This window comes from Mytilus galloprovincialis, chromosome 4 (genome assembly GCF_965363235.1).
Source record: "Mytilus galloprovincialis chromosome 4, xbMytGall1.hap1.1, whole genome shotgun sequence".
NCBI classification, from domain to species: Eukaryota; Metazoa; Mollusca; class Bivalvia; order Mytilida; family Mytilidae; genus Mytilus; species Mytilus galloprovincialis.
In genome coordinates this window covers 69251074-69278090 of record NC_134841.1, presented here as the reverse complement: position 1 = coordinate 69278090, position 27017 = coordinate 69251074, and the positions used below count along the sequence as shown (strand labels likewise).

The 27017-nt window shown below is 32.2% G+C and overlaps 1 protein-coding gene and 1 long non-coding RNA gene across 4 annotated transcripts in view; one reads left to right on the top strand and one right to left on the bottom strand.

The window, feature by feature from the left end:
• LOC143072813 (sacsin-like) overlaps positions 1 to 27017 on the top strand; it is a 54974-nt gene that overhangs the window by 1680 nt on the left and 26277 nt on the right. For both annotated transcript variants that reach the window (XM_076247918.1, XM_076247917.1), the window contains 3 exons: positions 21723 to 21855; positions 23502 to 23603; positions 26084 to 26231. In XM_076247918.1, coding sequence (XP_076104033.1) covers positions 21736 to 21855; positions 23502 to 23603; positions 26084 to 26231 — 370 coding nt within the window. In that variant the 5' untranslated portion in view covers positions 21723 to 21735. The remainder of the gene's footprint in view (positions 1 to 21722; positions 21856 to 23501; positions 23604 to 26083; positions 26232 to 27017) is intronic.
• Positions 3813 to 9211, bottom strand: LOC143072816 (uncharacterized). Of its 2 annotated transcripts, none has more exons than XR_012977323.1 (3): positions 9164 to 9211; positions 5868 to 5954; positions 3813 to 4592 (listed from the first exon to the last, which is right to left on the bottom strand). It is a non-coding gene; the product is annotated as an uncharacterized LOC143072816 (long non-coding RNA). The 2 variants fall into 2 exon arrangements; XR_012977324.1 differs by lacking the exon at positions 9164 to 9211 and adding an exon at positions 9060 to 9154.

Here is a 27017-nt window from a genome sequence, read left to right as displayed (position 1 = left end):
AACCTCTGTCATTGGCATTTTCATTTTAACGGTAAAGGATCAAATACGGGATCTCCGAAATTTTTATCATTTGTTACGAGGAAATGTTTATTGTAGAAACGATGACTGCGACTCAGATAAATTCATTAATATGAATAGCATAAATACTCATTGATTGAATGACATTGATCATGACTTTATCTGGGTCGAATCCATCGTTTCTACAATAAACATGACCTCATCGATTTGCTCAATGTAGATATTATATACTGCTTGCCCTGTGAATATTTATGGGATTCAACACTGCAATAGTTTTTCTTTCGTCTGATACAGAATACCCCATATCTTTTCTTTTTCATGCCTATCTGTTTACTATGTCCCCGGGATTATGTCAATCATACATTGTTGCAACACCGACATATAAATTTCCTTCAAATCGAAGTAAAAAATACAAATGTACCCTTTAACATTTGAAATGTTGAAGACAAAATTGCTCTATATCTTTAAGTTATTGACAAATATTTGAAATTTAAACCTCTATAAGATGTGATGTACGGCATTTCATTTTATCATTGGTAATGATCCATATCTGACAGAGAAGAAATATTCATAATTCTCAGAAAGTTTTCATAAATATTGTTAGATACCACTAATCGTTCCAACAATCAAGACAACAGAGACAAACAGGGAAAAAAATATGAAAATGAAAAGATATGAATTAAGTGTTAGCATGTTCAGGGAGACGGCACTCAATTTACCAAAAAATAATCGATGTTTTTAGAAACTGTTGAGGTCCCCACAGGTTTTCAATAAGGGTAGAATTCAAAACCTTGAATATGAAAGCCTCGAAATCCATGATACGTTTTCTGTGTGGTAGTTATATCTACAATATCCAATCATGTACACGACATATAATACATGTATATTTATATATTGGGAATTTATTTTTGTTTCCAAACAGAATTATAAGGTTATGTATAAGTGCCTCCGTTCACTGCACAATTGTAAATTGTCTTCCTAAAGACCAGCAAAAATAAATGGCACAAGTTCACGTAGTCATAAAAAAAGTAGTATAATTTACGTTATCGAACAAAAAATCAGAAATACGGAATATTACATGTGAATGGTTAGGAAATCCATTTCCCCTACATGTTTTAAAAGTCAAAGAAAAATGTTTTCCCTGATACAAACGTTTTAAGAACCAGCTTTGTGTGACCTATATAGACAAATTCGACTGAATATAAGGAAGTTAATATGTTTACTCTGATTTGAAATTATCTTTTAGAACTTTTTTTTAGTAATTGAGAACCTATGTTGTTTATTCTGTTCTGACTTTGAAGAAATGACTACTTTTCGCCCAATCGAAATGGTGCATGGACATATTTTGTTTCATATTATTAGAATTATTTTCAATATTATCGGTATTAAACTTGATTATCGACACATGAAAGTTTGTCAGCATTGTCAATCTTTTTAACGTTAAAGTACCAATAGTTCGGTCCCTGCTCAATTAAGTTTGTCGATAACGTAGCTAATTTTGACGGTAAAGAAACATCAATTCAATCACTTCTCTGTTACGGGCTGTAGTAAAGAATTATCAAACATAACAAAAGTACATTAATTGTTTTTATTAGGCTCCAAAAGCAAGCTGAATATTGTTCTTACCACTATCATCAAATAGATGTAGAAAGATGTTGTATGAGTGCCAATGAGACAACTCTCAATCGAAGTCACAGTTTATAAAAGTAAACCATTATAGGCCAAGGTGCGGCCTTCAACAGCATGTAATAAAGTGTTGGAAAAGAAAAAGTAAAATCACAAAAATACTGAACTCCGAGGAAAATTCGAAAGTCCGTAATCAAATGGCAAAATCAAGTACAATCCCTCTCGTTAGGGGTTTAGTATTATACCGTCATAAAATATATAAGAAGAACATAACCCGTATCATGCCAACTACTGGTTTTAGAATAAATGTGTTTATTTTTGATGCAAAGACCCTATAAGTGAATCAATATTAAAACCAAAATACGCAATCTTTAATGAACTGACAACAGTATCGTTACTATATCCCTTCTTAGTAAGTCTGTTTAAAGGTTCTGTTAGCTTTTGAGGTGAATATTTGTGCTTTGTAAAGAATATTACCATAAAAAAATGAATGCGAAATACCTGAACGTATAAGATGTCTACATGTATGGTTTGCAAATAGCTCAACTTGACCATCAATAAAGGACGAAGATGCGAAAAATATAAGGTCACCATATGTCATTCAAAAACTGCAGGGAAAATTTTAAATTTGCTGTTGACCCGTATATTGAAATCAGAGATGTTGGAACACATGAGGCATAATCCTATATATATAGCACCCTACGCGGACAAAGTGGCGAGGCAAATAACGGAGTAACCGTTTCACAGATGATATCGGAAATGTTCCTTATATCGTTATTTTTTATGCAAAGACCCTATAAGTGAATCAATATTAAAACCAAAATACGCAATCTTTAATGACCTGACAACAGTATCGTTACTATATCCCTTCTTAGTTAGTCTGTTTAAAGGTTTTGTTAGCTTTTGAGGTGAATATTTGTGCTTTGTAAAGAATATTACCATAAAAAAAGGGATGCGAAATACCTGAACGTATAAGATGTCTACATGTATGGTTTGCAAATAGCTCAACTTGACCATCAATAAAGGACGAAGATGCGAAAAATATAAGGTCACCATATGTCATTCAAAAACTGCAGGGAAAATTTTAAATTTGCTGTTGACCCGTATATTGAAATCAGAGATGTTGGAACACATGAGGCATAATCCTATATATATAGCACCCTACGCGGACAAAGTGGCGAGGCAAATAACGGAGTAACCGTTTCACAGATGATATCGGAAATGTTCCTTATATCGTAACGACAACCGGAGTAACCGTTTCACAGCTGATGATATCGGAAATGTTCCTTAAACACTGGACACTTTAAATTTGCAAAATAAAGGCAACAGTAGTATACCGCTGTTCAAAACTCATAAATCCATGGACAAAAAACAAAATCGGGGTAACAAACCAAAACCGAGCGAAACGCATTAAATATAAGAGGAGAACAACGACACAACACCGAAACGCAACACACACAGAAACAGACCAATCATCAGACAAAACACCACGAGAATAACAAATGTAACATGAAAACCAAATACATGAATTTGGGATAGACAAGTACCGTGCCACGTCTTATCTCAATATCTCAAAAATAAGAGAAAACACAAACGACTCAACGTTAAAATGCAACACAAAGAGAAACGAACAATATTATAACAATGACCATCTTCATTTGCAAATCTGCCGCCGCCTCAAATAAGAGCTAGTGTCATGTATATAACCAAAATGTGCGGAATTACATGGGATTCAATAATATCATTAGTTTTCTACTGTTACTATTATATTTATTTTGCTATTTGATTTATAAAAACATGGGATTTTCAATATCCCATGGGACAGGGCAAAATCCCATGGGATTTACCATTATCCCATGGGAAATCCCATGGGATTTTTTTTGGTCCCATGGGATAATAATCCCATGGGATTATTTTTGTCCCCATGGGATTTTTAATATCCCATGGGACAAAATAAAATCCTATGGGGTTCAAATTATAAATATATAGATATAAATATACAGTATGTGTATGTTGCAATGAATGCTGTATGGTAGTAAAAAGTTTGAAAAGTATACAATTTTTTTTTATATTATATTAATTTTTTTTTCATTTTGTCACAAACATGTTTTTTGTTTGTTAATATGACAATAAAGATTATAATTCTGATTTTGGAATGTATAATAAAATTTAAGGTCAAAGAGTAAAGTTCTTTTACTGAAACAAAATGATGACATGTTTAAATAAATGAAAAAATATTGTTTTGAAATCTTTGTCTTGTTTATTTTATAATGAAAAATAGAACTGAAAAAAAATATTCTGACTAAATAGTTTACTCTTTTCATGAGGTAAGGTTTTCTTTGTTATAGTTTCATTGCAATACATGAATATGCAAACAATTTGAATTATATACCTTTGTGGTGTACATAATATTATGCTTATATTTGCAAATTTATAATTTAAACATTTTTTGTGTTAAAGTTTTAGTTTTCTTTTTCGCTGCTTGCTATGTACAATTATTCAGTCCACTATATAAGAGTCAAGTCAATAAATTATTTCATCCACTAGAATATTCCCGCAATTCTTAGACAAAACATTTTTCAATCTGTTCTTCAAAGATCTTCCTCCGTACATCTTTATTGGATGGAGCAATTCAAATGAGAAGACAAAGCAGGTTTATTTGGACAACAACTTACTAATATTTTTTTCATTCGTTCCTTCTTTCAATTGATAATTACATTGTTGCATTTACATGATCAAGTTCTTGAGCATCTATGATCGTGATGGTATGACTCCTTTTTGTTTATAGTCATTATGTTGAAATTTCCTTTTTCTATTAAATGTAGGAAAAAAACGTTCCATTTCAAATCAATTAAAAAAGTCGCACTATTGAGAAAAATATCATCTTCCAAGTTTTCTGTTCAGTATTGATCTGTTGAATGATGACCATGAAAACCGAGATGTCTGACCTACAAATACACAAAACTCAAAAATTATCAGTGAAGAGAAATACAGCAATAAAATGGCTATTTTATCATGTTTATGAACATTTTAATAACTATCATTTAAATATCTATTGTTAGTACTCTTATTTCAGTGCTTTGCAACAAATTTTTACAATTTGTTCAAATGTTGTGCTGTTATTAAAACCACTGTCCGGTATAGCGTTTGCTCATTGTCAAAGGCTGTACAGTGAACTATTTTTGTTAAATTAAGGGGGCTCGCAGGTTTCAATCAAATTTTTTTCTTAATATAGGGTTACGCTATATTTTTCTATAAATGAACTTTTATCTTATACTTTATAGAAAAATAGAAAAATTAAATTATAAAAATGGGGACACCATTCATTCACACTCACAATCTGCCTTTGAAAGAAGCATATATACATTTTTGTAAAGGTACTTTTTTTTCTGTTGAAATAATAGGAGAAATAGAGGTAATTTTGAAATGAAAAAAGAACTTAATTACAGAAATCGCTTAAATTTTACAATAGTTTAGTTTAAGTAAAGTTAGTTGAAAATGATAACAAAAAATATAGGTCACTCAGATGAGCTAAAAAAGATATTACAATTCTCATGCCAAAAAATGGCATTTCTGCACCAAAGGGAGATAATTTGGAGCTTTTTCAATGATATATACATTTTAAAAGTTGTCTGGGGCCAAAACGAATTGATTTTTAAGAATGATTTCTGTACCATATGATAAAGTAAAAACTAATAAAGTTATAAATAACATTAGTTATGAAAAAAATATATTTAATATTTTTCTGAAATTTTTATACCCTCGAGCCTCCTTAAATGTCATTTGATCTCTATTGGAGAAAAGTCTTATTTGAAATCAGACTGCTTCTTATTTTTATATCAACCCAGCCATATTATGCCTGTCCAACATCAGGAGCTTGTACATAGTTCTGTGGTTGATGTTGGTTCATATCCGTCATTTTTGTTTTTCATAATATTTTGTTTTTTTATAAATTAGTCTGGTATATTTGAAGTTTGAATTGATGCTTCATCATTTCAAATTTTGTTAGCGTTGTCTTTTAGTAGATTACTATATCATGTATAGGGTATGAGTTTTTTAATTACTAACAGGTCATCATTGGCCTCTAATAAGTAATTACAATGGTTTGCATCCACTTAATTGAACTCTGATGGATAGTTTTCTCATTTATCGTACCACATCTTATTTTAATAAATATTTAATCATTACTCAAGGGCTATTACTTTTTTTAACAGTGGACTTACCATTTAGGCTTTGTTGACCTTTGTAAATCTATTTTTGTTGTTAATTTCTTCTGTTTATAGTTTCCCTTTATCTTTAATATTCTTTCCCTACACATAAAAGGGTAAACAATATCATTTAATGACAAAAATAACTACTAATACATAAAAAGTAGGCAACTGAAAATTTTGCCTCATTTGTATATAACTTCGACTTCATCCTCATTCTTGCTGTTTAATATTATCATTGTTTTATGAAAATGAGGTCTTAGTAAAATTAACCTTGGCAAACAGACATCTTCTTTTTTTATATGACACCTTGCATTCATTCTGTACAACAAGTAGACCTATGCTTATTCAAAGAACCATAAAATGTGGTCATGGTTTTATGAATCTGCCAGAGAGACATGCACACCTTACAATTGTTACATATCCTACAAATATAATCTACCTGTAACTTTAAGCATAATTGTGATAAACAATGCAGTGTTTCATTGACCAATGAAAATGAGGTCAAGGTCATATAAAATATGACAGACAGACATGTGCATCTTACAATCATTCCGTTCACTACATAAAGTGGCCTTATTGCTTACAGTATCCGGAAAATAAACCAAACCACAAAAACGAAACATTTTCATAGTTCCTTATACCCTGCCACATTCGTTATGTATGTGCCTGTTCCAAGTCAGGAGCCTATAATTCAATGATTGTCCTTTGTTTATGTGTAACATTTAACTGTTTTCCATTTTTTGTACATAAATTAGGTTGTTAGTTTTCTGGTTTGAATTGTTTTTGTTGTCATTTCTGGACCTTTTATAGCTGACTATGCAGTATAACTGGGAGTACTCTCAGATCTGTTAATTGTGTCTTTTTGTGTAGGGATGTATAAATACCCGGCCACGTCCACTTGTATTTTTGTCCATCTGATGATTTAAGCCTTTTTCTACTGATTTTTATAGTTTATTCTTATGTTGTACTGTTATACCACTGTCGCAGGTTAGGGGGAGGGTTGGGATCCCGCTAACATGTTTAACCCCGCCACATTATTTATGTATGTGCCTGTCCCAAGTCAGGAGCCTGTAAATCAGTGGTTGTCGTTTGTTTATGTGTTACATATTTGTTTTTCGTTCATTTCTTTATATAAATAAGGCCGTTAGTTTTCTCGTTTGAATTGTTTTACATTGTCTTAGCGGGGCCTTTTATAGCTGACTATGCGGTATGGGCTTTGCTCATTGTTGAAGGCCGTAAGGTGACGTTTAGTTGTTAATGTCCGAGTCATTTTGGTCTCTTGTGGACAGTTGTCTCATTGGCAATCATACCACATCTTCTTTTTTATATTTGTTCATTGTTAAGGCTGTAGGGTGACCTTGAGTTGTTAATTTCTGTTTCATTTGGTCTCTCATGGGGAGTTGTCTAATCATACCCCATCTTCTTTTTTTTTATTGTCCTATGTACTATGAAAATAAAGTAAGATGAAACTTCTCAGTCAGACATATGCACCTAGTTGACCTTTTGCTAATTTGGAAACAAGAAAATAGAGAAACTGGCCAAAAAAACCAAAAAGGTAACATTAAGCAATGAACCATAAAAATGAGGTCAAGATTGAATAAAACATGCCAGTCTAACATGTACATCCCTAAAAATTTTCATACAAAAAATATACTTGACATGTTGCATACAATATTAGAAAACCCAACCAAAACACAAAATCTTAACAATAACCACTGAACCATGAAAATGAGGTCAGAGGATAGAAAACCAGATAAATTGACACAAATTCCTGTGGTAAGACAAAATGTGCCATAATATTAGTCCAAATGATTTTGAAGTCTTGCATGGCTATTCTGTTCTGTTCTGGTTTAGAAAATCCCTCCTTCTGGCTTCAAAGGAGCACTTCAAGAAGCACAATGACGAATAAAATTAAATGTTTATATATATATATACCTAAAAAGACATACTAGGAACGCCTCGTGAGATGAGTGTTGGTTACTGTCAAAGACCCTTACGCTTGCTTGGCGGAAGGTTTTTAATTATGAATACGAGTTCGTAGTCCATGAAGAGCAAAGCAATTTAGCTTCCTTGTCATGTATTCTACATGAATTCTACAGTGTAGCAGGCATCCATGCATTTACATTTGCAACCACAAGCACATATAAAGCTACTAGGGTCCAATATAAAGTTAGTGTCTAGCTATTTCAATTTTGTTCTTGGACACCGTCATAGTAAAAAAAAATCCTTTCAAGGCGTAATAATTGTTTGTATTAAAAAAAGAAGAAACCTAAATCTTACTTGTTAGTTGTTATGGGCTAACAAAAAAGATTTATTTAAAGTTGGTTATACATACAATACAACATAAACTCAAGAGCTTTTATCCAACATACATATATGACAAGCACAATACATAAAACATTAAGTTCATCACTGAGATAGTAGTCTCAGATAGAGGGAGACGGGGTCAACCAAACCCCTATTCAATCTGAAAGTAGGACAGAAAGTCACAGGACAAAAAGTCACGGTCAACAAGTCACAGACAAAAAGTCACAATTCAGTTTAGAGATTATTTTTCTTTGAACAAGAAAACACTTTTTTTTTGTATTTTTCTTGAAGTTTTATATAAGAAGCAACTAGTAATTAAAATTTATTCAATAAATATGCTGTTGACCGAAAGACCGAGGCTTAAGAACCATGGGTACGGCCAAGGAAAAAGTCTGAAGATAACACAACTTATTATATCTATTCACCTGTAATTACCTGTAATTAACCTGTAAAAAAATTGGCGCAAATGAAAAAAAAAATTGGCGCAAATGAAAGAAAAAATCGGCGCAAATGAAATGCAGATCGGCGCAAATGCAAAACGCCGATAAATATCAATAATAATCAAATAATTGTTATGAAAACAAAATGTCAAAGTGGCTTGGTACTTAAATTGCTTCAATTTGCCAATAAATATGGCCCCATATATCCTTTGCAAGATTAAAATATAATACATTTCTATTTATCATGTTTATCAAGCTTTATGAGCAATTTCCTTAAATTAGAAATGAATATATGTAATAAAAAGAAAATATTTCAAGATCTTTTTCATATATATTCAAACCATGGGCCAATTGTCAACAATTTGTTTGTGACTTTTTGTCCTGTGACTTTTTGTCCTATCAAATTAGTGACTTTATGTCCTATGACTTTTTGTCCTGCGACTTTCTGTTCGTTTACCTTCAATCTAAATCAGTGAACTGAATTATTGTTTTTGCAGTAGTCCTGGTAACGAGTCGATATCTGTAATTAATCATGCAAATTGCGAGTCAACACTTACACACCTTTTTTTCAGAATGTCAGCTAAAAACAAAGAACCACTGGTGATAGGGGAGTGTAACCGATGAATTGATCCTGAATCAGATAAGATTTTCCAAGAATTACGGAGAACCTCTTTCTTTGATCACACTCGCCTGGAGATTTAATATTAAGGCTACTAAAAACATTTTATTTCCCCATGTTCGCTGTTTTTCGCTATAATTATTAAGCTGAATAAAGCTATTTGAAAAATAAATTAATTTGTGTTTTTTACTGCTACAAGATATTTAAATAAAATGCTAATTACGCACCAGTTGCTGAGCAGAGAATCACAGTGGCGGATCCAGAAATTTTCATAAGTGGGGGCCCACTGACTGACCTAAGAGGGGGCCCGCTCCAGTCACGCTTCAATGATTCCCTATATAAGCAACCAATTTTTTTCCAAAATAGGGGGCCCGGGCACGGGGGGGTCTCAACATGGGATTTTGGGTACAGGTGTGCAGCTGGGATTTTCAAAACACCCCCCATTCATATATTGAATAATTGTGAAATCCCTACCTATACATATATTTCACAGCGAAATCATAACCCATTCATATATTTTTGACCCATTGATATATCACAATCGGTCAATTACTACCTATTGATATATTTCCTCGGTAAAATTGCACCCCATTGATATATTTGACGGATCAAAAAAGGGACCCATTCCAGCGGCACATATGTATATACCTTTATATAGGAAGAGACCCCCCCGTGGGCCCGGGCCCCCCTGTGCCCCCCTCTAAATCCGCCCCTGAATCATTCTAAGCCAGGAACAGTATACTAACTGTTAACAGTAAGAATAGAAATTCCCTGTAAAAAGGCAGTCAAATTTTAACAGAACTGTAACTTAATGATACATGTATATCAAGTTCCAACACCTCACCCAGCACCCTGGCCCAGCACACCGAGTTAGCAAACTGGTGTGTGTCAGTCTTATAATATAAAACTGCGTAAGTTCATATCGTTAGATTTATCGTTTGTTTGGATATTTTTAGGATCTGTAAAATTATATATCTTAAACTTGGTTAAAATACTATCTTTAATTGTTCAATTCGTTATATTGCATAATTTTGTTAAAGTGTACTTTTTAAAGTTTTAAATTTTAAAGATATAAAAATGAATATGTATATATATATATATAATATTCCATTTTGATTTGAGGAAAATCTGTTTGAACTGTAATGCCATGGTCAGTCAACTGATTTGTTGCAAAGCTGATTACAGGTAATTATAACATACAGTAATTTTCCATTACGACAGTGCGTGTACTCTCCGGTGTGTATAACGTAAAGTTTTCTAGAGAAGCTGAACATTCTGTCTACGTGTAATACAGATCTCAGATACAGATTGATGACATTACACAAAATTTCTTTTGTTAAATGTGCTTAGGTATCTGTGTCTATTCCCTATTTCAACACCACAAATTTTTCGAAGAAAAAAAATAAAAAAATCAATTATATGAAATAAAGAAGAAAAGTAGCAAATATCAACTTTAGTAACTTTTAACTACGCATTGAGTTAACATAATTTCAAAATTGCATGAACCAACAAATGGAAGTTTTTAACGACCTTGACTGGCTATATAGCCCTTGCACAGTCGGTAATGAACCAACCCTTGACAAAACGTATACATGTAGGCCTATGTAGAAGTATTTAAAAAGACCAATTCCTATTGGTTATATTTCACACTAGGACCTTAGATAACTAGAACTAAGCAGTGGTTGATCAAGAAATTTTCATAAGTGGGGACCCATTGACTCGATCGGCCTAAGAGGGGTCCCTGCCAGTCATGCTTCAGTGATTCCCTATATATTAATCTCCCATTTTCCAAGATTAGTGTGTGGGGGTGGGGGCTGGAAAAAAACCTAAATCCGCCTCTGCTAATTAGGAAGTCATTTTGTCTGATACACACATATAAATACCTATTATGAACAAAATGCTTCAAATATATGCATAAATAATAATGGTACGTCTAAAAACCGTCAAGGGTCTCCTCGGTGCACGCAAGACATAAAAAGTCACTTAGGACATGTATTTTAGTGTTGAGGGTATTCATTCGATTCATAACTTATTTCATAATCTTGTAATTTTTGTTTTGATAAAATTTTAGACATAAATACATGTATTGAGACATAAGGCAAAAAGAGACATTTATAAATCGATGATTTTTACACTAAATGTTTTTGTAATTTGTTATAGAAATATTAATAAGTACATGTACATGTAGTTTTATCAAGGATTTGTATAGTAACTATACACATCCTTGGTTTTATAAAGTCCTTCATTGCTTCAACCCCTGGGTGAAATTTAAATGGCGAGACGGTAATCAGTGTATGTAAAGTGCGGATCCTAAAATATCATTTTCACTGTATATGCCAGAAATTTTTGATGTAGAATGATAAATAAACAGACGACTTTTTTTTTATTTTTGAAGAAAATGAAGAAAATTAGTTAAAAAGTATATGTTAAGAAACCTATAATACTAATAAAACAAAGTAAGAGATGCGAACGGGTTTTTTTCGCGCCTAAATCCAAATAGCTGTGAAATATATACCAAAATAGGTGAATATTTAGGACATTTCACGAACAGATCGTGCAGGTGTTTTATAACTAACAGGTAAGATGTTGTTGCAGAAAAAATATTCATTTCAACACAATTATTAAAGTTGTATAACGTAGAATAGGTTTTGTCATTCAGTTTCTTCATATTGAACTGAATTCCACTATGATGCTTTTTTTATGCGAGTCATGTTTACTGTCGAATAATGATACTATTCTTTCATTTTCACTGTAGAGCGATTCATTAGTATTGTATATGCGGCGCATTTTCACTGTATGATATATTTATTTTTGTATCTATTACAGCGATTTTTTTTAAGCATGTAAAGCAAGACTTTAGCGTGCTTGCTTTGTTTTTTTTTTGTACAATCATTATGATAACACCCAATTTAATTCAAATATAAAAATTATATAAATACAGGTTAAACTATGCCGATACATATTGTTTAAAGATGTCAATCTTATTTACAAAGTTTGTATAAACAATTATACAAACTAAGCAATCAAGTCAACCAAAGTTTTGCTTTACATGCATTAGGAAATTAGCTGTAAAGCCTTAATTTAGCCGACTTGCTCAAACAATAGATAAAGTAAGAGACGGATTTGATAAGATTTAACTTACGGAGGAAAGTTTGGTTTTAAAACACTCTAAATAAATTCAATAGAAATAACATTTATTTCAAATGTATTCCATTTTTAAAATTTCTTATCAATCGTATAGGGATCTTTATCCTTGTTTTTTTTTTATCCATTTCCATATCCTTGTTTTTTTTTATCCATTTCCATGACACTTCACCACTAATTACGTACATCTTGATAAAGATTGAATCGTTGGTTTTCCCGTTTAAAAGGTTTTACACTGGGGCCCTTTACAACTTGCTGTTCGGTGTGAGCTAAGACTCCATGTTGAAGACCGTATTTTGACGTATAAAGGTATACTTTTATAAATTGTGACTCGTTTTGAGAGTTGTCTCATTGTCACATATGACATCTTATCTATCTGTGGCTCAACCCGAAACGAGACGGGATAAAAAGGGATAAAAAACACACTTTTTTAATATATTTATAATGGGCTTAATATGAGTCAGAAAAGAGTAGAATAGTGGGTCGCGTTGGGGTATAAGCGTGACGCGGAATTGCCGATTTTTTTGTAAGCGTGACACGTGATAGTCAAATGATTGTGTCGTGAAAACGAGAAATAAAGTATAGCGGGACACGGAAAATTTAAAAAAATGAGAACTGCATAGTATAAGCGGGATACGTGAATCTGATAAAGCAGTAAGCGGGATCAGGGATCAGACCTCCCCCCCCCCCCAATGAGACCCCAGAATAAGATATTTTTTTATCTTCATCCTATTGTTACAGTCATGCCTTCAATAACAAATGTATCCCATGCATGCATTTTTATAGACAAAAGATGTTATGGATATTTGGGGTTCTTTGACATGCTGAATCTAACCTTGTATCCAGTTTGGGGATTTTTACCAAGTTACCGAAATAGCCCACATAGAGGTCCAAAGGGTCTAAGATCATCAAACATGAATTTTAGCATGCGTGTTGTGTACAATTACCTAAATGTGCATTGTTTGACCTCTGTGGTAGTATCCACTCGCGGATCTAGAATTTTTTATAAGTAGGGGTTCAATGACTACCTAAGAGGGGGCCCGCTCCAGTGATTCCATATAAAAGTAACCAAATGTTTTCCCAAAAAGGGGGCAACCCCCTGTCCCCCTAAATCCTCCTCTGGTATCGAGCTGTTCATTACGGATAATTTGTTTGTATCAAGGGTGCTCTACTTCACGTACCAATGCAAAAAAAAAAAGTTCGCCCACACCTTACATTTCATGTTTTAATGACTGTGGATAATTTATGTCACATACCGTTTCACCTTATACAGTTAAAATCATGCAAGCAACAATCGAGTCAAGAACATTTGTTCTACCAAAACTGTCTTTTTTCAGAATATGGAAATTGAAGCAGTTGAGGGTACAACTGGGGAAAGTTAATCTTTTATAAGTTTTTTTGTCACCATTGCGTTTCAAGATGCATATTTCTCTGTTCGCAAGTGTATTTATTGCGTGTAAGATAACGTGCTCAAATGTACTCGTCTCTATTTTACACAGACTGCACTTAAACTCCGCAATATCAATCTTTGACTTAAAAAAAAACCAGAAATATCTTTTAATTTTTTTTTTAAATCAAGGAAAAACGTATTAAATTTGAAGAATACAATATGATATTTTGGGAAGCGTTTTTGTTACAAGTTTGAAAAGCTATATATTTGATAAAGAATGCATGAGGAGTTTGTATTTCAATTTGAAATACATTTATCATATATTCTATAAAAGTCATCAACTAAGTTTTTCATTTGTTTCAAGTGCATTTATCACATAATTCTACAATAAAAATTCCTCGCATCTTCGAAAATTCCACATCAGAAATGACTGCACTAACAGTGATAATTCATCGTATCTATAGTTAAAATGGATCGCTTTCAAAAATCGATATGCTATATCAAGGATACAAATCCTTGGCTATATTATGTTGCTTTTATAACACTTAATTGAACTTTAATGCTATGTTTGTACATAATAAAGACATATCACAATGAAAATATGTAAAAACTTTCCTTCAAATCAATTAATTTGGTATTTTCAAAACGTAAACAAATACAGTTTTCCCATGATCCTTTATTCTACAATAAACATACCCGCATTACATATGACAGTGAAAATGAACTAGCTGGATTCGCACTTTATATACACTGATAATTAATAAACTATCTATCGACATGCGCCGTTATTTGGGATTTTAGAATACGTCACGGATGACCGATGATCATATTCAATACCAATCATCATTTGAATTTTGTCAATTGATCTTTAATGATTAGGAATGATTGGTGACGGCAGAGAATGTGTCTCTGTTGATGGTTATAAACACATAGAAGTAAACTTTACAAAAAAAGTTTACTTGGAAAAAAATATAAAATTATATGAATATGCTAAATAAATTTTTCTTTGGTATGTAATAATTGAAGACGTTTAGAAATATAAAAAATCTTCACATAGTTGGGAAATTTTCTATTCAAGTTATATCATTTAAAAACGTTTAAAAATATAGATCTTTTTCGATGTACAATTTGGCCCGCTTGGAGATCTTAATAATTGTTTGTCTACTTTCGTCTATTTATATTGCTGAAATTCTTTAATCAAGGATTTGTACAAGCCCTTGCTATAATATAATGAATCTCGTCGCCAATATCACCATAATTACTTAAAGAACACTTTTCAGATACAATCTTATCCTAAATAGTTTGCCATCTAACAATTCAAAAAGAAATTTTGAGTCGAAACTGAAGTACCAAATCTTTAAAAAAGAATCACCTTTTTTGTAACAGTATAGACGTCGAAAATTAAACTGTATATATATATATATATATATATATATATATATATATATATATATATATATATATGTATTCTTTTTTTTCAAAACTCCTGAAATCATTTAATATTATCTTTAGACAGCTTTCATATGCAAATCTTTTTAGAAGTATGTGAGCGTATTACCCCCCCCCCTTTTTTTTTTCCTTCTATAAAATGTATTTGTAAACGATTTTGTGTCTTAATTTATGTTTGCTAATTAACTGCGGTTCATGCTGTCAAAAGTCAAAAATGTCTCCTTGTGTATAAGTTATTGATAAAAAAAATATTTGAAGCCGCCAGAAGAATAAATTATTTCCTGAACTTAAATACATTTATCTGTATATAAAGACAATTTGCCTAAAACATTCTCTCATATATTTAAACAATTGTAAAATAATTAATTCAACGACTTTCTTTTACTTTTTACTTTTTTTCTTCAGTTTTTTTTTAACCCATTGCTCTTCATTTATTCGAAAAATAATTACTGATCACAAATTTTTCGAATGCTTTTTATCCTATTTTCGTATCGAACTTACATGTTAGCAGTTGAACGGAATTAAGTACATTTTTCAGGAATTTACAAATTAAATTTTCAGCAACAAAATTCCACACTTTTTTACTTGTTTTTTTTTCTGTGATGAAGGCGCCACCAGTGACCCCGTAGCACACATAACCAACACCTCACATGGCGTATTCACGATGTTGAGGTATTGACATACAATCACATTTATCAATATACAGTAAGTAGGTAATTTGGTGTTGAATGCCAGTAGGTCAGAATTTGTTAATTGAATTTTACCTGTAAAAGGGTCACTAGCTGTCAAATTCATGTTCATCGATTTTAATCAAATTCACATAACGTGTGGTGTTGAATTGTTTATTAAAATTCCACGCACAATCTTGGCTGATATGCATAAAACCATTATTTCATGAACCTGCATGAAATATTGACTTATCACAGAACTAAAAAAATAAACCACCGAAAGTCCACATAAGAGGTGGATGTGAATTAACAGAATAGAGAATAACGGGCAAAGAAAAAAAAGAATAAAGAATAGTGAAAGAAAGAGAATAATGGTAAAAAGTGTAAGTCATTAAAAATATAGCTTAAAAAAAAGAAGCCTCTTGCATCAATTTGAGGAATTTACCCAAGGTTAATTTTACGGCGGCTTATTTTATTTCGGATTAAAAATAAACACAATTGACAAGTTTCCTTCCCCTGCATTTTCGATCGCACATGTAAATAGCACGTTGATCTCAAGTAAGACACTGATACATTACAACACTTGCCGTCAGTATTTGAAAATATTAATTGAGAAGGTATAGAAAATTAATGCACGAACACTATTATCCACCACAGGCCTAAATCGTTAGTCCGAAAACAACGAGGGTGATAAAAAAAACCAGCGGCAGCACTTTGAAAACAGCCACCGGCATGCTATGAATTTGACAGCTTCCCAAATTTATAGTAACTATCAATTTCTACCCATAGAAAACTTTTGTCCTTCTTTATCAAAAATGAAATATGTTGATATTAATGGTGTAAAGGTTAAATCAATTTATTCATATATGACCGACTAGAATTAATTGGGGAATTTAAACCAATTCCTGATCATTCCTATTGTAAGTGATAAAACTATTAAAATTTATATCAGATCATATCAGGGTGATTGAAATGAGGTAAAAGGGGGGGGGGGGTGGTGGTGATCAGGTATTTTTGGGGGAAGAAAGAAGGGAGGGTGAGTCCCTCGAGGGTAATTCCCACCCCCTTCAATTTGAGAATATGCTATTATCTTGTAAACGGTTTAGATCCCCACCCCTAAACCATATATATTCTTGAATGGGACAATAAAATGAATCAATTAAAATTAAAGGGAATTCCTGGGGGTCACCCCACCCCGATCAATTTGAGAATGTGCTTTTATCTTGTAAATGGTTTAGATCCCCACCCTAAACCATATATATTCTTGAAAGGGACTATAAAACAAATCAATTGAATTTAAAGGTTACGCCCTGGGGGTCACCCATCCCTGTTCAATTTGAGAATGTGCTATTATCTTGTAAACGATCCAGATCCCCACCCCTAAACCATATATATTATTGAATGGGACGATAAAACAAATCAATGAAAATTAAAAGGAAGTCCCTGGGGGTCACCCCATCCCGTTCAATTTGAGAATGTGCTATTATCTTGTAAACGGTCAAGATCCCCACCCCTAAACCATATATATTCTTGTATGGAACAATAAAACACATCAAATGAAATATAGGGAGAGTCCATGGGGGTCACCCCCACCCTCACATGTTTGAAAAACTTTTAAATGGTTGAGATCCCCAGTGGTTAAGTGAAAAAAATTCTGGATCACAGGGGGAGGATTCTAGGGGTTGGAAGTTCAACTTGGAACCCCCCCCCCCTTTTTTTTGGACAATCAATGCATTTGAATGGGAACATATTGTTGGAACCACCCCTCCTAAATCTTGGGTTGGGAACAGGGAACCCCCTTTATAAAATGGCTGGATCCATCCAGGCATACCATCTAGTTAGCTATTAAGGCTTTAAAAATATGAAATAAATCAAACAAGGAAATTAACGGTGTAGGCAACTGTTTTGAATTTTAAAAAAAAGCCTTTATTAACAATGTTAAATTTTGTGTGCATTTATTTTTGCTTATTTTCAATAACAAATAAATAATGGACAGAATTGCGTGATTGATTATTGTAATTTACGAAAAATCTGCATACATGTTATAAAATGGGAAGTATAGAAACTGGGAATTTGTCAAAGAGACAACAACACAACCAAAGAGCAGACAACGGACGAAGGTCACCTATGGGTCTTCAATGCAGTGAGGAAATTTTGGCACTGGTCTTCAGCTCATAAATATGTCTCAGACTCAGAAATGAGAATGATATACAGCTCTCATTTGCATTAATAAAAACCTCACAATATGTTCTGAATATCAGAATATACAGTATTGCAAGATACTCTCATATTGTACACATTGAGCTGAGAAACTGTAAAATTAATCATGCTAATTTAACATTTAAGTCCTTGGAATCAATCTTAATATGCATACTGTTGTACAAAGGAATATAAGTATGCAAAAGCCATATATATATATATATGGTTTTCAAAAATAAGAGTACCAATGCTATTAATTTATGACAAGATCTTAATCAAGTAATAATTTTGGTTTGTTTAAATATTTCGGAGGTTAGTATGACCTCCTTTTTTGTGATGATGTTTTCCTTTTAAACTTGGAAAAATTGTTTGTATCAACAAAATTAAAAACACAAAGTTAATCTAGAATTATGTTTTTAACATTTTTTTATGTTTAGATCATGTAGATTGTCAGCAAGATGAAAAGAAAAAAAAATATGCAGCTCAAAAGTCAAAATGTGGATAAGCTGAGGTTCAAGGTCCTACTTTTGTGGATTTTCCTATTTTGCATGAATGAATTTAAAGTTTATACCATGGACCGCAGAGAAAGAAAAAAAAACTTTTCAATTTACCTGCTTCTGAAGGATATATGTAAAACTTCTTGTTTTTGGTAAGTTTTATGCTCTGTTTTAATAGTGTTTGTGCATTCATCTGTCCAGTCCTTTCTCTAAATTGTTTCCTCTTTAATTTTTTGGTGAGTGTTTGCCATGAATTTCAGTAAGTAGCCTGTGGATTTATATATATCAGTGGCGGATCCAGAAATTTTCATAAGTGGGGGCCCACTGACTGACCTAAGAGGGGGCCCGCTCCAGTCACGCTTCAGTGATTCCCTAAAAAGCAACCAATTTTTTTACCAAAAAGGGGGGGGCCCAGGACCCCCTGCCCCCCCTAAATCCGCCTCTGTATATATACTCAAAATTTAGTACGAATATAAAGGGATTTTAGCATGACATCCTGTTGAATGCTTGTTAATCATGTTTATGTTCCAGAACATATGAGTATTTAGACTACACGTACAGTCTGCCCAATTTTAAGAAGTTGATCAAGTTTATTAGATACAAATATACATTATAGATCAACATAACTGAAATCTTTAATAGGTTAATACAAAAAGTTAAATTGCAGTAGAAATAAAAATACATGTTTGGTTGAGCTCTGGTATTAGACAGTACAAGTACCGGGTATACTCAAATGGTCTGATTGTATGAATATGGTCGGACTGTAAGAGTATACTTATATGTATCGGACCGTAAACGTATGGTCCAAATACTTATATGGTCTGGAACATTTATACATGTCTTAAAATTAGTATCTGACAAACACATTGGTGTTTGTGAACTTGGTAATATTAGTTATTCGATAGAAATATAATGTTTTCAGATTATAAAAATAAAAAATATCCCATATTTACTTTTAATAAAGAAGAAGATTATTGATGTATGTATAAACTGTAAAATGAGACAGCAAGCCAACAACACAAAAAATAAGGATAAAACAATATATATTTTTTTTGTATCAATGTTATAATTTCCAATATGTCCGAAGATTTCAAGGTATTTTTACATTGAAATAAAACACAAATTGAACTCTGTCAAATCTTCAAAAGCTTAAAGATATATTGTTTCTGTTGTCTGCATTTTGTATAATATATTGAAAATTCTAGTGAATAATGGAATATGTTATTATAATTGCCTAATGTTTTAACATTGATCTTTATATATATGATATACATAACTTGGGAAAATACCCAAATGTTATAAAGAAGAATTAATTAATTGATTGTTATATACCGGTAGTATTAAAATAGGAAGATGTGGTATATTGCTAATTTGACAACTCTCCATCAGAGACCAAAGGATGTAAGAGGTTAGCAACTGATGACACTGGACAACCTTTAACAATCAGTGAAATCCATGCCGCATAGCTATTTTTATTAAAAATCATAGTATTGCTACATGTATGCCAAAAATTTTATATAATACTTCAGATTTTATTGGTTCTTTTTCAGAAGGATTGAAATTCATCACCTAGAATAAATGGAGGAAACATAGAAACAAGACCAGAATAAAATTCAAAGACAAAAGTTGGATCAGCTATTATTTTCATCACTCAGTCAAGGATTTAAAGTTCTTTTAAATACCAAAAGATATTGAAACCACAATACCTAATGTCAATGTTCTGTGCTGAATGACCAAAAAGTGGACTATAAGATCACACAATGCTGGATGATAAGAAACTATTAATGTTTTGTGTGGAGGGATATTGTGAAAAAAATAGATTTACTTAAATAGCTATTGCAAATTCAAGAATTATTGTGAGGGTTTTATTTGCAAAAATTGCAACACAGTTGTAAATGCAATAATTTAAACTCCCATTTAGAAATATTTTATATGAATTAAACTGATCTCAAAATCGTAAAAAATTAAAATCTCATTTTAGTCTTAAATGACAAAAATCCAATAATAAATGCACGCAATAATTTCTGAATTTACAGCACTAGTATGTTCAGCCTTATATTAGAGTTTTTCATTGATTTCAAATGGTAAATAATAGTGTTTCAAGAAAGTATTCTATAATTCATAAATAAACATATATTGATACTCACATTATCTACTTTGTTGTTTAAAGGTTTAGTTTTGAACAGTTATAGAACAATATGTTGAATTAACATTTCCAAAGAAAAAAGATATTCAATTAAAAAGATTCATCTTATAACAATTTACTACCAAATAGAATACATTGTAACATACACATTACTGTATATTTATATCTATATATTTATAATTTGAATCCCATGGGATTTTAATTTGTCCCATGGGATATTCAAAATCCCATGGGATAATTATAGTCCCATGGGACAACAATTATCCCATGGGACCTAAAAAATCCCATGGGATTTAACCAAAATCCCATGGGATAATGGTCGATCCCATGGGATTTTGCCCTGTCCCATGGGATATTGAAAATCCCATGTTTTTATAAATCAAATAGCAAAATAAATATAATAATAACAGTAGAAAACCAATAAAATTATTGAATCCCATGTAATTCCGCACATTTTGGTTATATACATGACATTGTAGCTCTTATTTGAGGCGGCGGCGGATTTGCAAATGAGTGTTTTGCAAATTTAAAGTGTCCAGTGTTCAAGTTATATCGCAACGACAACCGGAGTAACCGTTTCACAGATGATATCGGAAATGTTCCTTATATCGTAACGACAATGACGGAGTAACCGTTTCACAGATGATATCGGAAATGTTCCTTATATAGTAACGACAACCCTTTCTTTTTTCACGAATTTGACCTACCGAATTAGACTACTAGTATTTCCGGGTTTGTAATAACATGAGCAACACGACGGATGCCACATGTGGAGCAGGATCAACTTACCCTTCCGTTGCACCTGAGATGACCCCAGTTGTTGGTGAGGTTCGTGTTGCTAACTCTTCAGTTTTCTATGTTATTTCTTGTGTACTTTTATTTGTCTGTTTGTCTTTTTCTTTGTTAGTTATGGCGTTGTCAGTTTATTTTCGATCTATGAGTTTGACTGTCCCTCTGGTATCTTTTGCCCCTCTTTTGTACTTTCTTGACATAAATTATTATTTTCAGAAACATATACAAGATGGCTACCAATAGCCAAAAGAAGGACCCATTAAGGCGATGTCCAATGAAGCGACCTCCAATACTAAAGCAGCTTCAAAATATAATGAGGGAATATCCAGAAGATGTTCAAATTCTCCATGTACGTTTGCTTAAAATTTCTTGTTTTACCTCTATTCCTCAAACTACGAAAAATCTTTGATTAGAAAATTAAATGTACACTTTTTGTAAGTGGACCATTAAAATTCCTTGCAATCCCCAAATATAAATCTGAATCTGAACAACAAAAAAAAACCACTTTAAAATTTCAAGTTGAATATATGGGGTGCGTAATAAAATAGACTTCTACGGAAGCCGGTTAGTGTCAGGGTAGAGTTTTATTTTTAAGTCGTTATAACGACTTAGCTATCTTGTTTAAACGACTTAGCTAAGTTGTTATAACGACTTAGCATATTTATTTTGTTATAACAACTGAACTTAGCTAACTCGTTTAGACAACTTGGCTAACTCGTTAAAACGACTTAGCTAACTTGTTTAAACAACTAAGCTAACTTGTTATAACGACTTAGCTAATTTAACTCGTTACAACAACTTAGCTTACTCGTTATAACGACTTAGCTAACTTGTTTAAACAACTAAGCCAACTTGTTATAACGACTTAGCTAATTTAACTCGTTATAACAACTTAGCTGACTCGTTATAACGACTTAGCTATCTCGTTTAAACAACTAAGCTAAGTTGTTTAAACGACTTATTTGAGGCGGCGGTGGATTTGCAAATGAGTGTTTTGCAAATTTAAAGTGTCCAGTGTTCAAGTTATATCGCAACAACTTAGCTTACTAGTTTAAACAACTTAGCTAACCTTGTTATAACGAGTTAGATTATCTAAGTCGTTATAACAAGTTAGCTTAGTTGTTAAAACAAGTTAGCTAAGTTGTTATAACAAGATAAATATGCTAAGTCGTTATAACAACTTAGCTAAGTCGTTATAACGACTTAAATATAAAACTCAAGCCTGACACTAACCAGCTTCCGTAGACTTCCTTGTTAAATCGAGTGGTGCATTTTAAATACATGGAACAGGTAAAATTACCGTTGTTTGCATAGTAGAAATCTATAATGATTGTTACACAAATGTAACTATGTTTGGTTTGTGTGTTGTATTGTGAACTTCGTGTCAGCGCCACTTCAAACAGTACATATGATCAATTAAGAAAACAAACCATATATTTTAATACAACAGAAACAACGGGAAACCATTTTTTAAATATTCAAAAAAAGAACAAACGGTAACACTTTCAAGGAAATGTACTCTAATTCATATAGGAAAATAAAAAAACAAATAGGAAATGGGTACAGCACCCGAAGCTTTTGCCTTTCTCAGGCATAGATGATCTAGGTTATATTTGGCACACAGAATTTAACATTTTGAAAGCTGTTCAATTTCGATTACTTTTGTTAATCCAAGTGTTTTGTTTCGAGCTCAACCGATAAGTCTGATGTACACAAAACGTGCAAAGTTAAGTAGTTCTTTGTAAATTTACTGTTTTTAAAATGTACTTCACCAAGATTTGGCGAAAAACTTGATGACATTTTATTTTTATTGTCAAAACTATTCATTTTCGATTTGTTATTGCTTTCAAAGTGATTTAAAAACTTTTTAAAATAAATAACGGTCGATTTTAATGTCATTCAGTAAATAAGCCCAAAGGAATATACTGTACGTAATGATTTTGCAACTGACAGGAAACTGTTTGAGTTCTTATTGTCCACTCTTTATACTTCTAGGAGCTCGTACAGAATGCAGAAGATGCTAAAGCGACAGTCATGAAAATCATGTATGACCAACGGCATATAAATGCTCCGGGTGACTTAGGACAATTCCTAAAGGTAATTTATGTTACTAAAACAAATTCAGTAATAAGAAGTGTCAATTCTGTCATGCGGAAATGTTGGGTTTAAATAATCAACATTGAGAAGAAAAGTTTGAAAATTAGACATTTTTATAAATAACATATGACTCATAAGTACGTTCGGTCGCATTGTAAAAATAAGAAAATGTGGTATGATTTCTAAAGAGACAACCTTTTATTAAAACACAAGTTTAAAGATACATGTATATATTAAACAGTTAGCGATGAAAATATTTCACAGGATTAAGTAGATTTTAAATGGCTCCGGGATACTATAATGTGAAAAAACTCAAAGGTGAAACCCAGCGGAGGGACAGTAATGCAACAACACAACATTAGAATAACCTGTAAAAATTAGTCGAAAACAGACTCTCTAATTTTTACTAAGCGCAAGTCATTATCAAATTATCAAATACCACACAAACGATACCAAGGTAAAAATTCAGTTAAACTAAACTAATGCAAAGCTTAATTTGAGTTAATATGAACAAAAACTTAATGTCAGTCAGTACACATCGAACGAATAATTATAATTAGCCGTCTGAGAAAAGCAGAAGCATGTTTATATAGAATGTGCGCTAATTAATTCTTTTAAGGTTTGATAATCAGATTAAAGAATATTTTACATAAAAGATCAAATTCAAGTTATCCATTAAACACATATAGGATATGCAGTTAAAACACAACAAGCTTATGATTAAACTGCATATGGCAAGACTGCACTACGTCGACATTACAGTATGTTTATTTAATCGACTTTAATTAATTTAGGTTGCACTTTGTAAATACAACTAATTCACAAACCACGCCTCTTTTGGGAGATATACTATTCAAAGATATAAATTTTGTTTATAAAAATACTTGTTCCCAGATATGATCTCTATGTTTCATCTCGTAGGGACATAACTTTGGAATGTAATTAGTAAATATACATATGCATAGCGATCAAATCGAAATATATGGAAAATCTGAAGTCAAGGTAGCGGTAGTACCGAATTTTAGTGAAACTCTAAACTCTTAGAAGTTCGGGGCATATCAACGTTGAAACTATGCCGCACAGCCCTATATTTTGACCTTTGGAAAATAGTAGTTCATAATGAACTTTCCTACGAAAGCGTTGTAGCGCCACACAACATTATTTTTTAATATTTCTTCCCATGTTTACGTTTAACGCAAATCTTTGTGAAATAACGCAAACCTTTGTGAAATAACACAAACCTTTGCGAAATAACACAAACCTTTGTTTTATCCTATTTCTTATTGATTATTCAAAGGAAGCAGCAGTTAGAGATGAAGGAAGCTGCATTATATCAAAATGTATTCCCATGTGTACTCATTTCAAGTAAAATGCTTGAATATTTAGAACAATTCATTTACTTATAATGAGTAGGATAATAGATATAAGAAGATGTGGTATGCATGTCGATAAGACAACTCTTCAATCAAGTCACAATTTCTAAAAGTAAACCATTATAGGTCAAATTACGGTCTTCAACACGAAGCCTTGGTTCGAACAAAGGTTTGCATTATTTTGCAAAGATTTGAGCCAAGGCTTCGTGTTGAAGACCGTACTTTGACCTATAATGGTGTGTGCTATAATGCAAAAGGTTTGTGTTTTTTCGCTAATGTTTGTGTTAGTTCGCAAAGGTTTGCGTTATAATGCAAAGGTTTGCATTAGAACGCAAACATAGGAAGAAGTATAAAAAGAATAGTTGTGTGGTGATAATACGCTTCCGTACTTTCCCTTCTGGGATATATTTTTTTCAAAACTTCAGAGGTAACATGATACAGTTTTAGTCGTGAAAGGAGCTCCTATGGGAAGTTGCCTTGTGGATATTAACATAAACGCAAAGTATATTGGGGGAAAAAAACCATGAAGAATTTCACATAATCTGGTTATCTTAGCAGGTTTATCATCAGATTTTTTTATGAAATTAACTAAAATAAAAATATAAATATTTCATGAAAACTTCAAAATCCTTCAGTTGGCTTTTGAAATGGAGACTCAGCATACATTCACAGTTTATCATATGCATAGTTTACTCAAAGCCTGTATGCAAAGATTAAATGGGTATTTTCTGGAAAATAAAACAAATTATAGATAAACAAGCAATATACCTTCTTCTTTAATTAAAACAAACCTGTATAGTTTAACAAAGTTTTACTGTTCGTCACGCTTGCACCATCTTTCAAATATGTTGTTTTGTCGCACTAAAGGTATTCTACAGTATCTGTATGAAATAAAATCATCGTGCTTATTTATTTTAATGACTAGTTAGTGTTATTCGAGGAATAAGAATATTCTTGTTACAAATTTGATAATTTGAATCACCAAAAACACCAAAAGTCCTACATGTATTTCACTTGTATTTAGCTCTTTCCCATACTTCTGAATGTGTCCATACTGACCATTCGTCATTAAAAAAAATTATGGTGTGGCTGACCATTTTCTTTCAGTCACCGGCTCTTTGTATATATAATGATGGTGTATTTGATGAGGATGATTGGGACGGAATTAAAAGTGTGTGTCTCAGTCATAAAGAAGAAAAAACTGACAAAATCGGACGATTTGGACAAGGATTTAAGTCTGTGTTTCACCTTACAGGTAGTGTGTAGTTATATTTTCAATCGAGTATGTACTTGAGTGTCTGACGTCTTCATTTGGAGGATTGCTCGGACTGCGCAAGCTTTATTTATATTAAGCCTGTTTATTTGTTTAAACATGAAAATATCTTAAAAGTTTGTTTAAGTGTAAAAATAAATATACAAATTTCATATTAGATCTTTGCTCCAAAACCGAAGCTTCGACATTTTTACCGTACATTAAAGTAGTTCATGATACTACAGGGAGATACAATTCAGCTAAACGTTGTACATTGTATCACGTTATATTGGTTAAAATGTATAGCTTCTCAACGACCAAAGTGTTTGTCAAACTATTGTGAATTGTCCAATATAGTTTGCGCTTCAAGTTTTTTGAAATTTGTATATTTTTGTCAAAGGTTCAATCATATATCTTATTCGTAACTATTATAACCAGAAACACTACTGTATTCTTATATGGAGTAAACATTAATAGGAGTGTTAACAAACCACAAATAAAAATAACTAAAAACACATCAAGAGAAAGATTGATATTCCATTAAAATGCTTTGGCCAATATCAAACTGTTGATTAAGGTCAAGGAAAATAAAACTTGACTAATTTTTTTTGGTGGGTTGATGTTCAAACTGTCAGTTGATTTTATAACATGTACACCTCTGTGTCTTTGCCAGTAGACTAGTTCTTGTGCACATTTGAGCATAAAATATTATGTGACAAAACTGTCTTGAAGGAAAGAAGAAAACCTATCTTACAAGTTCTCGGACTAGCACACAATCCTTTGGCTTGT